At 42.9% G+C, this 15,101-nt stretch overlaps 1 protein-coding gene across 11 annotated transcripts in view; it reads right to left on the bottom strand.

The window, feature by feature from the left end:
- Positions 1-5,804: 5,804 nt before the first annotated feature.
- The window catches only part of RAF1 (Raf-1 proto-oncogene, serine/threonine kinase), a 70,762-nt gene continuing 61,465 nt past the window's right edge, over positions 5,805-15,101 (bottom strand). For 7 of the 11 annotated variants that reach the window (XM_053300250.1, XM_053300249.1, XM_053300256.1 and 4 more), the window contains 4 exons: positions 13,977-14,108; positions 9,957-10,109; positions 8,540-8,674; positions 5,805-6,976 (listed from right to left, as the gene is read on the bottom strand). In XM_053300250.1, the coding sequence (XP_053156225.1) occupies positions 6,836-6,976; positions 8,540-8,674; positions 9,957-10,109; positions 13,977-14,108 (561 nt within the window). In that variant the 3' untranslated portion in view covers positions 5,805-6,835. The remainder of the gene's footprint in view (positions 6,977-8,539; positions 8,675-9,956; positions 10,110-13,976; positions 14,109-15,101) is intronic. The other 4 variants (XM_053300257.1, XM_053300258.1, XM_053300259.1 and 1 more) reach the window with 1 other exon arrangement.

Below are 15,101 nucleotides of genomic sequence, written 5' to 3'. Positions count from 1 at the left end.
AAGTTGCTAAATACTAAAGGTGATTTCTAAATTTTTCTAGAATTAAACTGGACACTTCAATTTAAGATGCTTACAAGCTCACTCATGTACCAGAATGCATGGCAAATTCAAATGAAGGCACTTGCCAACTTCTGTGTCATGTAATCAGGAAACCTGTTTTACAGTCTCCTACATTGTGTTTGCTTACAAGTGTAGCCTCCATACACCCACACGTTCCCTTGGTCTTTCAACTCACTTCTTCAGCAGGTTGACTGGAAAGCTGAAGCTCAGGCAACTACAAATGCAGGGACCAGCTTACTGTACACTGATCCTCACTTTTTCCAGTATGCAACTCCAGTATCTTCATTGAGTTACAAGGCATGGCAGGCAGTACTAATGAGAGACAGGAGTATATGGAACAAAGTTGATAAATGGACCATATAGATAAAAGACAATAATATAGGCATTTTGGCAAGTGTCTATCATCATGTGGCTATTATTCAAGACAGCAAGGCATGCATTTGAGTTGACATGCAAAGAACTGGCCTTTCCAACAGGTTGGCCCCCTTAAAAATGTACTGTTTAGCATTTACAAGCAGAGCAAGTCTGAGAATGCTTATGGCCAATATCCAGAGCAGTCAAATTGAGATGGTGACGCTGCATCTGGCGCAGGGCAACTATTCAGACTTGACTACTCTGTCAGTCTACAACTTTTGGTACATACAGTACATTTTAAGCTAATTCTTGGCTTAAACCAAAGAGCTTTTTTAAAAACCCTAGAATGTCTTTTGAAAGACATTCTTCAAAAGAATGTATTTTAAACGTTAGATGAGCTTGCTTAGGGCTGGCTGGTGCAAAGCTTAGCTTTATAGCAACCCTATAGTATTTCACAAGTGCTGAAAGAACTTCACGTACTCTGTCTCATCTTTGTAAGTTAGCTGTTTTTTATTATAGTTTGTCAAGTGGTTCAAAAGTACTTCATTAATTTCCTCCAAACCAGGGAGGAGGGGACTAAAGCTGAGAGAGGGATTTATGACAATCCTGAAATAAAGGATTACATTTTGCTAGTGTATGCCAAAAAAAAAAGGTGAAGGTATGCTGGTTGGGCGGAGAGGAGAACACAGACACAGAAAAAGCTTGTCCTCCATCGCACTGTAATTTAGCTGTACATTGCATTTGGTCAGATTATACTAATCAGGTAGGTAGCTTCTCCATGCCAGCTTTCAGACCGTAAGACAAATAACCTTGCTTTTATAATAGAATACCAAAGGAGGCAGGATAAAAATAAGAGACAAGTCCGACACCTTACTACCACAGCTTGCGCAGCTGTATAATTGTTCTGCACAAAAACAAATTTGTCCCTAAACCAAAAGCAGCAGAAACCAACAGCTCAATTCTAGAGTTAGGTAGAGGAAATCAACAAGGCTGGGCCTCAAGGCCCATACCTAGCCTATCTACTGCTGCTTTCTTATTTCTGAAACTAGTGGTACTAAGCATGACTAGCATACAGGATTAATTAGCCAATACAGCTTGGTCAACATTTAGACACACAGCCTGGTCCTCCAAGCATGATAGTGAGGCAGTAGTGCCAAGCACTGGCCTCTGTCCTCTTGTGCCAGGACGAAAATCTACCCAAAGACCCTGGGCAACAGAGGGCTTTGGTAAGATTGTCAAAGCCAGCATGAACATGCACAAGAAAAGTGTATGAGTAACAGAACAGATGGAAGTTTGACAAGTGCAGGCAGACCTTTTAGCAGCAGCGGATTTGTAGACCTGAGCAGCTCACTGCAATGCAAATGGCAGATTTTTGTTACAGAGCATATAAGGCAAATGCAGGGTGTATGGGAGGTAAAAGAAAACAGGCCGAAGGAGAACTACAAAATGGAAATTAGTCTTCTGCCATAACTTCCCATAGTATCCTAGCAAGGACAAAAGTCATAAGTGGAACAGTTCATATTTCAACTGCTTTAAGTTTAATTGTGTGTTGTGCTCTGCTGCTTCCTCATTAACATTAAGGCCATCCAAGATTTACTGAATATTTCAATTTAACAATTCTCAAACCTTTGCAGCAAAATCCATTTGATAAGACTGGCTGCATAATTTTTAATGCACTTCTATACAGTAATTAGGGAAGCCCACCCATCCCAATTAACTTTATGCAATTTATGTTTGTGAACAGATGAGAGGGACAGAGATTTGGATAAACAGATTCCAAATGAGGTCTTTCACGTGCAAAACAAAATGGAGGCACTCCTTAATCTAATGTGACTATAAATCAGAGTCACATCATGATTCTTAGGATTCCGTATTAAGCTATACAATATCCTATAACATTAATATGGACTTGGACATTTTGAAAAGACTCTTACACTTTGCAATTACTACTGACATCCATAATGTAAACAAATATTGGCCACAATCCATCCAAAATTAGTATTTTACATTAACGGGATATGTGTAACTAATTTTTGCTGGATTATGGTCAGCAAAATCTAACAATTTCAGTTCAGACACTACCATTTGAATAGGCAGCATTCATATTATCCATTTAAGGAAGGGGGAAAGGCAAGTTACACCAAAGAGGGGAAAAATGTTAATTTACCAAAATAGTGAGAAACAGGATGATACAGATTTGAACTTCACAAATGTTGAAGTATTCAAAACTGCAGGGACCAAAAGGTCTTTGGAACATTGGGAATTTTCTATTAAGCGAGTAACCCTTACAAGATAAAGTGGTAAACCCATAATTGACACATCCTGGGCCAATGAAAAAGCCACCTTGGGTGTGTGCAAAGTCATGAAAAATTCGTATCACCTTGATTTCACAGGGCCGCTTTTACTGAGAGAACCATAAGTTAAAAATATTTGTGGAAACATGTCAAATTGCCACAGTAATAGTTTGCAGTGATCTATGGTATGTAACTTCAGTGACTAATAAAACATTATATAACCTGTATACCCTTACATTAGATGTTGGGCCAGTACATGATACTGATTTGCTGACTGCATTTATTATTTATGTAATTTACATAAGCCTTCCTACAGTGGCTTGGGGCTACATCAACACAACACACACACACACACACACACACAATAAATTAAAATTTTAAAAAATTAAACCAGATTAAAATGGCTTATAAGGGAGGAGAGCTAATCTTGTAGTAGCAAGCATGAATTGTCCCCTTTGCTAAGCAGGGTCTACCCTGGTTTGCATTTGGATGGGACTGTTTGTTTGTTTATTTGCGCCTCCAGTACACTATTGCTTGGAGCGGTTCACAACAATAAAATAGATACAATAAAAGTAATAACATTAACCAAATTAAGTAAACAAGTTAAAAGTCAAGTTAAAAACCACAATCAGTATTAATTTTCAAATTAAAAGTTATTTTAAAAGCTAAAAATTGAGAATTCTAAACATTAAAAACTAAAGACCCTACCAGATATAACCAAAGATGGAGCATTAACAAGCCTTTTTAAAAGGATGTGTTTTTAGTTGTTTTTTTAAAACACGGAGGGAGCATGGCAAGCTCTTCAGAAAGGGCGTTCCAAAGCCGGGGCCACAACCAAAAAGGTTCTGTCCCTAATCCCCACCAACCGGATCTCCGTTAGTGGCAGAGCCATGAGCAGGGCCTGAGATGATGAGTGGAGGGCCCTGGCAGGTTCATGTGGGTGAACAGGTACCCCGGCCCCAAGCTGTGTAGAGCTTTAAAAGGTCAAGACCAGCAACTTGAATCTAGCTCAGAAGCTGACCAGTAACCAATGAAGCTGCTGCAGGATGGGTGTGATACTCATTGTTGAAGATTAGAGCCTTTGTCTCAGAGCAAGCTCACGTGAGGGAAGGAAATACTGAATCATGCCTGCTGATTCAGGTTCAAAATGCTGCCGCTTCCCCCCCTTTTGGGGTTGGGGTGGGATGACCCCCCAAAAAACTCTCAATTTGGCTCTTGGACAAGTACAAAAATCTTCCACGTGCAAGCCTACACGTGGTGAGAAAACTGATAGCTGATGAACGTTTGAGGATGTGTTTGCACCAGATAAATCTGCCTTCATGCCCCCGCCCCACTTCCTGAGTTAAAAATCAACTTGGAGTGGCTTGTAAAAAGAAAATACTTTTAAAAAACAAGTTTTCTTCAATTACTGCATACTGCTTCCATTTGAGGCTTTTTCAGCTTTTTGATATAGTTAAGAATACTTAGTAGGGTTACAAAAATAGGTTGTGTTAATGAGTGTTTATAGAATATTTTGCAACGCCCTAGGTAGGATGAGCGTAGGCTAGTGTTGTTTCTTTTAATTATGTTGCAGATAAACAATAATAGAACAGTATCAGGAATATGCAAAAGCACACACATACAAAGAAATATAAATTCCTAATGCACAGTCTAAAAAAACTTCCCTATGCTGAATTCCCTTTTCCTTGAAGTCACCCAATTCCTGATGAGAACCAAGCTTCCTGCAATCCTTTCTTTCAAGGATCTACAGTTATCCCATGAGAGAAACCTCCATGCTGGCTTCAACCATGAGGGAACAGAATTCCATTGCCCCACAGTAAGCCTTTCCGCATGCCTTCCCTCTAACAAAGATTGTCCTTGTTCCCAGAATTCCCAGCAACCACTCTCTAGGTCCCACCCACCTGGTGTACTCATTGGCTGCCCTGGCGTTCACCAGCATGTCAGTTAAGACAAGTTTCAACTCTTTTGGGGGAGGGGAGGCTGGTCACTACACTCATGAAGTGACTTGCACCCACGAGCATCCTTGCCGCAGCTTTTTGGACCAGCTGAAGCTTCTGAATAGTCTTCAAGGGCAGCCCCACGTAGAGCGCATTGCAGTAGTCCAATCTGGATGTTCCCACGCAAGAGTGACTGAGGCCAGGTCCGACTTCTCCAAGTAGGACTACATGTGTGAGCATGTAAGATGAGCATCCTTTAGAGGATGGGACTACTCTGGAAAGAGCATTTACAGGCTTGCATGTAAAGGTTCCACATTTCCTCCCTGGCATCTCCAGACAGAGCTGGGAGAGACTCCTGTTTGCACTCTTGGAGAAGCCACTGCCAGTCTGTGTAGACAATTCTGATCTAGATGGACCAATGATCTCTGTAGAAGGCAGTTTCCTATGTTCCTAAAATTAGATATAATTAAAAGATGGGTCTTTAAGGCTCTCCTGAGGGCTTCCAAGGAAGATAATCCTCTTATATCCACAGCGAGTGTGTTCCATAAACCAGGGGCGATAACTGATAAGGCCCGATCCCAGATCTGGAACAATGGGCAGTATGCAGGCTAGCATTCTGCAAAGCTCTTTTCTGTCTCCACCCATTTCCTTTGAATTGCCCCCTCATCCTGCTACATCTCTCGTTACTGTCAAGGCCCCTTGATACTCAGGAATGATTTTTCCGGTGACTCTGGAAGCTGCATCAAGGAGAAAGAGAGGAAATGGCTTCTACATGCAGAACAGCCCAAGCACCACTCAGATTTATTGACTGTCGATTTTCTATTGATCAAAAAAAGCAGTAGTGCTGTCTGCACACCTAAACTCTGAAATTAAAGTGCACTTTGCTGTCTGACATTTACATATCAACTTTTGAGAACTGCATCATGTAAGGTCTGTGAATTGCATTCGTTTCAGAGAGAGAGAGAGTGTGTGTGTGCGCACACACGTGCACACACAGTATACCTTAAGTAACTTGTTCATGCTCTTTTCCTTCGGTAGTGTATCAGTAAATTTTAGACTAGTTATATTACACACACACACACACACACACACCTCTTACAATGTCAAGCACAAATGTTCACTTTGATCCATCAGAAAATAGCCAATTGAATGACAAACCTAAATTTAATTTATTTTATTAAAATAAGTCAGAAGAACCTGCGCTTACAATAAATGCTTATCTCTCAGGAGCAATAAAAACAAAAAATTAAAACCCAAATCAGCATGGGAAAAACCTGTATACATCAAGTTTTATAGTGCATCTTGGAAAACAGTTTCAAAAACAGGCAAAAGGCTTTAAAAAAACAAACATTTTTGCAGAAATATACTGACAGTATTACTTATTTGCCTCTTCTCCCCCCGCCCCACCCCAACTATCATTTCTCACTGGACACCTCAAGGCGTTGCAAGAAACAAGTCCGAAGTACCCAATAAGCGTCTTATGTTGCTGTAAGATGATTGTAGCAGGATTGTGCTAGCTTCTTTCTCTGAGCAGAACTAATTAGAATAATAGTCTCGCCTTTATAAGAGTGTTTTCTCCTATGTGCAAATTTTGTGTTGACTTAATAATGGTGTTTAAAATTTAATTATCTTGGGAAATACTTAGTAGGAGAAACATTTCCCTTTTCCCTTAAATCTTCTTGCATTTTCCTCTTCCCTTGCGTCTTCTTGGTGGATGGCCATTTGAGTTAAAATCCCTCCAGCTTGAATGGCATAAGGACTTAGGATATTAGAAGAACAGCACCATCTGCATTGACTTTTCTCAAATGCTAAACCATTATTGTATCTTTAGAAAAATACCAGTTTATTCAGCAAAATGAAAGTCAAAACTTGCCAAAGTAGGTTTTGTGGTGGATTTCTTTTGTTTTTTTGCACATGGGAAAAAATAAGGCTCAAGTGCATCTATAAAAAATAGTAATAGAATGTCTTTTATACAGTCTGTTAACTATCTCAATATGATAAACTGTAGAAAAAGGCAACCAAGTTTTGTCCCTGTAGGATCAGAATGGTAAAAATTCATAGCAGCTCATTCTTAAAACTGGCATCCAGATGAATCCCATGCTGGCACTGCAATCCTGTAGACTGAGGCATTAAAAGCACAACTGCTATAACTCTTACTGGAGAGAGCAGTGGGCAGTGCACACAGATCTCCTAAAATACAGGTAGCTTTGTTGACGTCAATGTGCATGAATTTATGTCCTGTGTATGGGTTGCACGATGTAGAGAAGGTTCTGAAGCACTTCGGTTGATTTTGGGTAAAGAATGTTGCAGCAGTTCAATGGAAGACAATATCTAAGGGAGGGGTTAGGAGAAAGAAGAGATAGTTATAAATTGACTTCTCGAGTAACTCCAGATAAAGATGGACTATAGTTCTAACTTTCATGTAGTTTTCATGAAAGGGACCACAACTCAGTGGTAGAGCACATATTTTGTATGCGGAATCCCTGGCATCTCCAGGTTGGACTGAAGGCCCTGATCTGAAGTGTTGGGGTGCTGCTTCCAGTCAGCCTAGACAATACGAAGCGAGATGAAGCAACAGTCTGATGCCGTGTAAGGCAACTTCATATGCTCATAATCTTATTTCTATCGCAGCATTAAAATTTGGAGCACTTTACAGAACATGAGCAAAATAATCAAGGTCCCTGCAAGGAAAACTTCAATAAAAGAAAAGGAAAAGGAGAAAGTAATGGTAACAAGGGATGAATGTTAGCAAATGCAGGATTTGTTTCAGTTGCTGATAAAGAATATGCTTGATAACTGGTAATGTTCTTCTATTAAACATTTAAAAAGGAGTAGTAGTGGTACAGATCAATACAAATCCAGAATATCACAAAAATTCATTAAACCCAATTGGAATTGTGAAAGAGCACGTTGCAGGAAGAATATGTTGAGTTCGTTTACCCACTATGCCTTCCGATATTATCTGGTATTTAAAAAATAAAATTTGCTCCTCCATAATATTTCCAAAAGCCACAAACAAGTAAGGAATGTGGGACTGATGCTACTGCGAGGTTTAGCTGAGGTCTCCCCATGGCCTCATCCACTTTGAGTGCAAGCCTGGGCAAGGCTACTGCTGCAAATAGCTCCACCCACTTTCCCTATGACCATTTCCTGCTTGTAAAACATCAATTCTTTAAGCAGAAGTAGTCGGTAACTGAATAGAATTGGTTTCCTGCCTTGCAATTTGTGTCCACAGCTCATATTGCACAAAATGAAAGCAGAAATTACCCATGAATGTACAGATACCCACCAGTTCCTAGTACTAGGCTGGAAGTTACAACATTAGGATGTGGGTTCCTCCAACAGTAATATCAGCTGAAAAAATGAAGGTTATTCAAATAGTTCAATGCAAATCAAAAGGGCAAGGCACTGCCTATCATGTCCTTTTAATTTCATTGGAACTTTTTTTTTTGAGTAATTTTCCTCATGTCAGCCATGTAATTTAACATTTGTTTAATCAGCTGCATTGCTGAAGCATTCATCAAAGCTTAGAAAAAATCAGACAGTTAACTGCATCACTAGTCAACTTTGTCATTGTTCCCTTACAATGAAACATGACTCTGTAGCCTGAAGAAAGCAACATCCCTTGGAAACAAGCATGATTATTTCACTACCAGACATTAAGTCAAGTCAAAAGTGGTTCTCAATGTAGTTTGTATTCATTTATTTATTTATCACATTTCTATACCACCTGATATGTACATCTCTAGGCAGTGTACACGATTCAGAAAGGAACATAAGTTCAGAATTTCAGTTCTTTCGGGGAACAGATAAAAAGATCTATCTTGTTGTGTTCAAATGTATGCAAGAGAATATCAATTTTATAAAAGCTATAAAACAAAACAAAACACTTACCTGTGGAAAGAGAGGTCTTTCTTCCCTAACTTTCTTCACACAGTCTGCTACAAGTCTCTTCATAGCTTTGGGACAGTTTTTATATAGTTTACTGAGATCTGGCGATGCATAACCTCGACCAACCATAAAAATGATCTACAAAAAAGGGGCAAACATTGGTAAAATGACAGAGGAGGAGGAGAAGGTTTGAGGGTCTGGCTGTTGTTTCCTCCCTCCCTCCCCCCACCCCCACTTGGACTTTACATCTGGCCCCTCTGGGTTTGCTTTTCCATCTTGCCCTGACAAGGAGCTGCCTGCCAGCCTGCTGCCTTCAGAAAGCCTGACAACTAACACCTGTGTCGGCCAGCAGTCCTTTGTGGCAGAAGGGGCTGCTGGGAAGCTTTAGAGACTCATAAATACTGCTGAAGACACGCTGGCAGCGTGGCCGGCGGCCTGCCTGTAGGCGGCCGGCCTTTGGGGCCGGGCCTTCAGGGGTGGGACTGAGGGCTGGGGGATGGTTGTTTTGTGGGTGGGTGGATTTTTTTGGGTCAAGTACTGTTTTTATTGCCCTGAGTTGTGCCAGGCCTAAGCTGATGAGATGTGTTTGGGCTCTCCTGAAGGGGATGATGCAGGGGGTGCGCCTGGCAGCCTTGGGCCAGCTATTGCTGTAGTGGTGGGGAATAGAAGAATTGGCGCTGGCAGAACAGCTGGCTGTTACAGGGGAAGAGAAATTAGTAATTTAGTAACTATTTCTACTTCCAACTGTTCTGACAACTCTCAGGCCTTGGGGAGCAGCACCAACTACACACAGAGCCTGACCTTGCTCCTTTGTAATGCCAGGTCGGTTCAAAATAAGACCGAAATTGTCCATGATCTGATCATGGATGAGGGAGCTGACCTGGCATGTGTAACTGAGACCTGGTTTGTGGAGGCGAGTGGCCCAGTGTGGGCTCAGCTTCTCCCTCCAGGTTACTCTGTTTTGAAGCAGGTATGGGGTAGTGGGTGGGGGGATGGAGTGGCTGCGGTCCATAAAAATACGATCTCCCTTACCAGGGCCCCTGTGAGACAGTTGACCTATATTGGGTGTGTATTTTTGAGGCTGGGAACTAGGGATAGATTGGGGATTCTGTTGGTGTACTGCTCACCCCGCTGCCCAACTGACTCCCTAACTGAGCTGATGGAGCTGGTCACAGAGTTGGTGTTGGAGTCCCCCAGGCTCTTGGTGCTGGGGGACTTCAATATCCACTTTGGGACTGGCTTGTCTGGTGTGGCTCAGGAGTTCATAGCGGCCATGACAACTATGGGCCTATCCCAATTAATTTTTGAACCAACTCATGTTGCCGGCTACACACTGGATTTGGTCTTCTGTTCGGATCAGGGGGGTGTTCCGTGGGTGGGGAATCCGGTGGTTACCCCATTGTCATGGACAGATCACTACCTGGTTAAGGTTGGTATCACGGTCACAATCCACCCCTGCAGGGGTGATGGACCTATTAGGATGGTCCGCCCAAAAAGGCTGCTGGACCCAGCAGGTTTCCAAAAGGTCTTGGAGGGTTTCGATGTTGGTGCGGCCGGTGATTCTGTCGATGCCCTGGTGGGAACATGGAATAGAGAACTCACCAGGGCAGTAGATATTATTGCTCCTAAGCGTCCCTCCAGGCCTGCTTCTAAGATGGCCCCCTGGTACACGGAGGAGTTGCGGGGGATGAAGCGGCTTGGTAGGTGACTGGAATGCAAGTGGAGGAGAACTCGGCTCGAATCCGACAGAATGCAGCATAGAACCCATTTGAAGACCTATGCAATGGCAGTGCGCGCAGCAAAAAAGCGTTTTTGGTCGGCGCGCATTGTGTCTGCAGGTTCACGTACGGCAGAGTTATCCCGGGTGGTGAGGAGTATAATCTCTGCTCCTTCTGCCTCAAATCAGCCCCCAGAGATACTCTGCTGTGACGCCTTCAGTGGGTTCTTTGTGAATAAAATCTCCTGTATTCAGGCCGACTTGGACTCCACTATTTCTGCAGGGTCTGTGAGGGAGGTATCCAGCAATCCCTCTTGCAGTGTTAGGTTGGATCAGTTTCAATCTGTGACTCCTGATGATGTGGACAAGCTGCTTGGAGCGGTACAGCCTACCACTTGTTCTCTGGATCCTTACCCGACCTGGCTGCTTCGATCTAGCGAAGAGATTATTGGAGATGGCCTGGTTAATATCATAAATGCATCGCTGGCAGAAGGTAGGGTGCCTCCTTGTTTGAAGGAGGCAATTGTTAGACCTCTTCTTAAGAAGCTTACCCTGGATCCCTCAGCAATGGATAGTTATAGGCCAATCTCCAATCTTCCCTGGCTGGGCAAGGTAATCGAGAGGGTGGTGGCTAACCAGCTCCAGGCGGTTTTGGAGGAAACTGATTATCTAGACCCTTTTCAAACTGGCTTTAGAGCGGGCTATGGGGTTGAGACAGCCTTGGTCAGCCTGATGGATGAACTTTACCGGGGAATCGACAGAGGGAGTGTGACTCTGTTGGTCCTCTTGGATCTCTCGGTGGCGTTAGATACCACCGACCATGGTATCCTTCTGGGTCGCCTGGAGGAGTTGGGAATTGGGGGCACTGCTTTGCAGTGGTTCCGTTCCTATATCTCAGGTAGATCCCAGATGGTGGAGCTTGGTGACAGTCGCTCCTCAAAGCAGGAGCTATTATATGGAGTCCCTCAGGGCTCCATTCTGTCACCAATGCTTTTCAATATCTACATGAAACCGCTGGGTGAGGTCATCAGGAGATTTGGTGCTGGGTGTTATCAGTATGCTGATGGCACCCAAATCTACTTCTCCTTTTCATCTTCAGGAAATGGCACTCACTCTTTAAATGCCTGCCTACAGGCAGTAATGATGAGGGAGAACAAATTGAAGCTGAATCCAAGCAAGACGGAGGTGCTCATTGTGCGGGCTCAGAATCGGAGGAGTGAGTTAGATCTCCCTGTGCTGGATGGGGTTACACTCCCCCAGAAGGAGCAGGTGCGCAGCTTGGGAGTACTCCTGGACCCAGGCCTCACCCTGGTTTCTCAGGTGGAGGTCATGGCCAGGAGTGCTTTCTATCAGCTTTGGCTGATTCGACAGCTGCGTCCATTCCTTGAGGAGGATGACCTCAAAACAGTGGTGCACCAGCTGGTACCTTCCCAGCTTGAATATTGCAATGCACTCTATGTTGGGCTGCCTTTGTATGTAGTTCGGAAACTTCAATTAGTTCAGAATGTGGCAGCCAGATTGGTCTCTGGGGTAACCCGCAGAGACCATATTACGCCTATTTTGAAACAATTGCACTGGCTGCCGATATGTTTCCGGGCAAAATACAAAGTGCTGGTGATTACCTTTAAATCCCTGAACAGCTTAGGCCTGAGTTACCTTAAAGAGCGCCTTCTTCTGCGTGATCCCCACCGCACATTAAGGTCATCTGAGGAGGTTCGTCTCCAGTTACCACCAGCTCGTCTGGTGGCGACTCAGAGGCGGGCCTTCTCTATTGCTGCTCTGGGGCTGCAGAATGCGCTCCCTGCGGAAATCTGTAATTTGAATTCTCTATTAGCCTTCAGGAGAGCCCTTAAAACGTATTTGTTTGGCCTGGCTTTCCAGGGTTTTTAAATTCTAACCCGATTTTGGGGCTTTTAATTACTGTAAATTGTTTAATTGTTGTTTTAAAATGTTTTTAAATTGTTAATTGTTATATTGTTTTTAATTTGTTTTAGCTTTTTATTGATTTAGTGGTTTGTTTTAATTGTAAACCGCCCTGAGCCATTTTGGAAGGGCGGTATATAAATCAAATAAATAAATAAATAAAAATGAACAGATGAAGTGTCAACTGTATAAATGGTTTCAATATAACCATTCTCATGGGAATATGGAGAGGTGATGTTCAAGAACAGCTTTATTTATTTTTTTAAGATCCAAGAGAGACAGGATCAGAAATCACTGCCAAGTAGCACAATTGATTCATTCAGATGCAGGAAGAGAGATATACACATGGAAGCAGCACATTGCCAGATTGGGAATATTGTCATGAACATGTGATCTGGATTCTACATGGTGAAGCACGGGCCACTGGGTCTAATGGTGGTATGATACCAATTGTGTTTTAAATGTATTTCCTAATAATTCTCAACACTAATTGCCTAACTATGTATTCTGTAGATATACATGTAACAAAAGCTTGCCGACAGCTTTTCCAGTGGAAACACAAGGGGTTTTTGGAACAATTTGGGGTGCATACAAAAGAGAAAAACCCATTTCAAACATCATAGGGAGATGGGGAGTGGGGGCGAGTTCAATCTGGAGGAGGGAAATTAAGTACCTCTCTCCCCATGAAGTTGCTTCGCTCAAGTTTATTCTTCTTCTGAAGTGTTCCCCCCGCCCCCTTGAGCTTTTGTTACACATTCATGTAGGTAACCCATAGTGCTAACCAGAACCGCAGTGGGTTGTATCCAAATCCTGCTTTGCATGCCTTCCACTCATGTGAACAGGAAGGTGGTGGTGGCTTTTTAAAAAATAGCTCCCACCATACCTCTGAACTCGCCCAAATTGGTTCCTGAGCAGGGGGCTGCAGAGGTATGGAGGAATCAGTGGAAATGTCTGCTCACACACAAACACCTTGTGCAAACAGGTGGCAGTATCTGAGTACAAGCCAGTATGTTTTCTACCACAATATCAGCATTCCTCCTAGGAGAGCTCACAACCAGTTCAGATCTCATAGGTATTTTCTAAGCAAGGCAGACATCCTCCTAGTGAAAAAGGTCACATATCCTATTCAATGGCACCAAAGAATTCCTTCTGCCATCAGGCTAGTTACAGACCGTGTGCTTCTAGTATGTCCTGTTTGAAGCAGTTTAGAGCTTCTATCTAGCATATACCATTCTCTTCCCCACTCACGTAGCTGGGTTTAGGACTGAATAAGGGCAGAATGACTAAGTTCCCAAGCTCCTTGCTAACCTAGGAGCAGGGGGTGGCATCAAATAACACCCTCTCTGCAGAAGACACAGGTTCTTGTGGACCAACAGAACTCTTGGAACACCCCAGCCACTCTGCCTGGATTTCCAGGGTGGGGCCTTTTTAATGTGTAGAGACCCATGTTCAATGTGAACTATAAAGTTAATTCACCATTGTACAACTCTGACTCACCATTCCTAGCAGCTTGATGCTAAGACTTACTATGCTAGCAAATAAAAGAGTCAATGTAATACAAGGACACAGTATACTAAAAACATGCTGATGTACTGACATTTCAATGGCCCCCGAGCAAGAGCTTTTATGTCTGTTGTGTTGTCTAAGGTTTCCACAAACTATGATGCTGTGCTATTACATTTGCTGTCTTAACAGTAAACATCACGATTGTTTTGTTCCGTTTCATTCTAGGGAAAATCCAGATACTTTGATATGTTTCTTCTAGAAATACAACACACATCAAAAGTGTCCTTTTCTCACCTGATCTCTATTGTTAATATGGGAATATGGTAGCTCTCCTGTCATTAATTCATACAGTACTATTCCATAAGAATAGACATCAGATTGGAAGCTGAATGGGTTGCTATCCTGCATCCGTATCACTTCTGGTGCCTTTAATAAAAACAAAAAGCAGATTACAAATTTGTACTTCATGGAGGAGGGTGGTAAACCACCACATTATCAAAATAATGGCCACATTTCAAGACAAACACATTGATCTGAGAATAGCTCCCTAAACTATTCAGGATGGGCTGAAACTGGTAATGCTGTTTGTTTCAAGAGGATGAAATTATTATTTACTAGTAGTCAAGTTCTTAATTATCAATACCAGCACATACTTTTGTATGCAGAAGGATCTCATAATTCATTTAACTACAAGATCTTACAGGAGCAGAAACTGCTAAAGCATTAGAAGAGCAGCAAAAGCACTTCTGAAAACAATACATAGACAACACACAAAAGGAGTGCATTATGAAAATACTAAACTTGGTAGAAAAAAAACAAAATAGAAATGTAGTAAAGGTAAAGTGTGCTGTCAAGTCAGTGTCGACTCCTGGCACCCACAGAGCCCTGTGGTTTTTCTTTGGTAGAATACAGGAGGGGTTTACCATTGCCTCCTCCTGTGCAGTATGAGATTATGCCTTTTGGCATGTTCCTTTATCACTGCTGCCCATTATAGGTAGCAAGGATTCAAACCGGCAACCTTCTGCTTGTTAGTCAAGCATTTCCCCTGCTGCACCGCTTAAGGTGGCATAGGAATGTAGTAGTAAGCACTTAGATGGAAACAAAACTTATTTGTTTTGGAAGTCAGTGTCAGGATATTGCGGTGCCTGAGAAGAGCTACCAAATGCCACCTTGTCCCAGGCCTCTGGTGGGGCTAATCCCATTCCAAAGCTAGCAAGGGTTGAAGCCAACCCTTGCAAGCTTTGAAAGTGGCGTTGGTGGCTGGTGCACTTCGGCGCCTCTCCACCCGGCGGCTCCCCCAGGAGCCGCCGCCGCCTCCCAGCAGCCACTGAGAGCGGCTCTGCCATGGAGGACGTGCCGCGGCGCCGCGGCAACCCTCACTTCCGGCTACCATGCGACTTTCCCCCACATACAGAGTGG

The sequence above is a fragment of the Hemicordylus capensis genome, chromosome 2, assembly GCF_027244095.1.
Source record: "Hemicordylus capensis ecotype Gifberg chromosome 2, rHemCap1.1.pri, whole genome shotgun sequence".
Taxonomy (NCBI): domain Eukaryota; kingdom Metazoa; phylum Chordata; class Lepidosauria; order Squamata; family Cordylidae; genus Hemicordylus; species Hemicordylus capensis.
The sequence above is the reverse complement of the archived record's forward strand: the minus strand, read 5'-3'. Positions and strand labels throughout refer to the sequence as shown.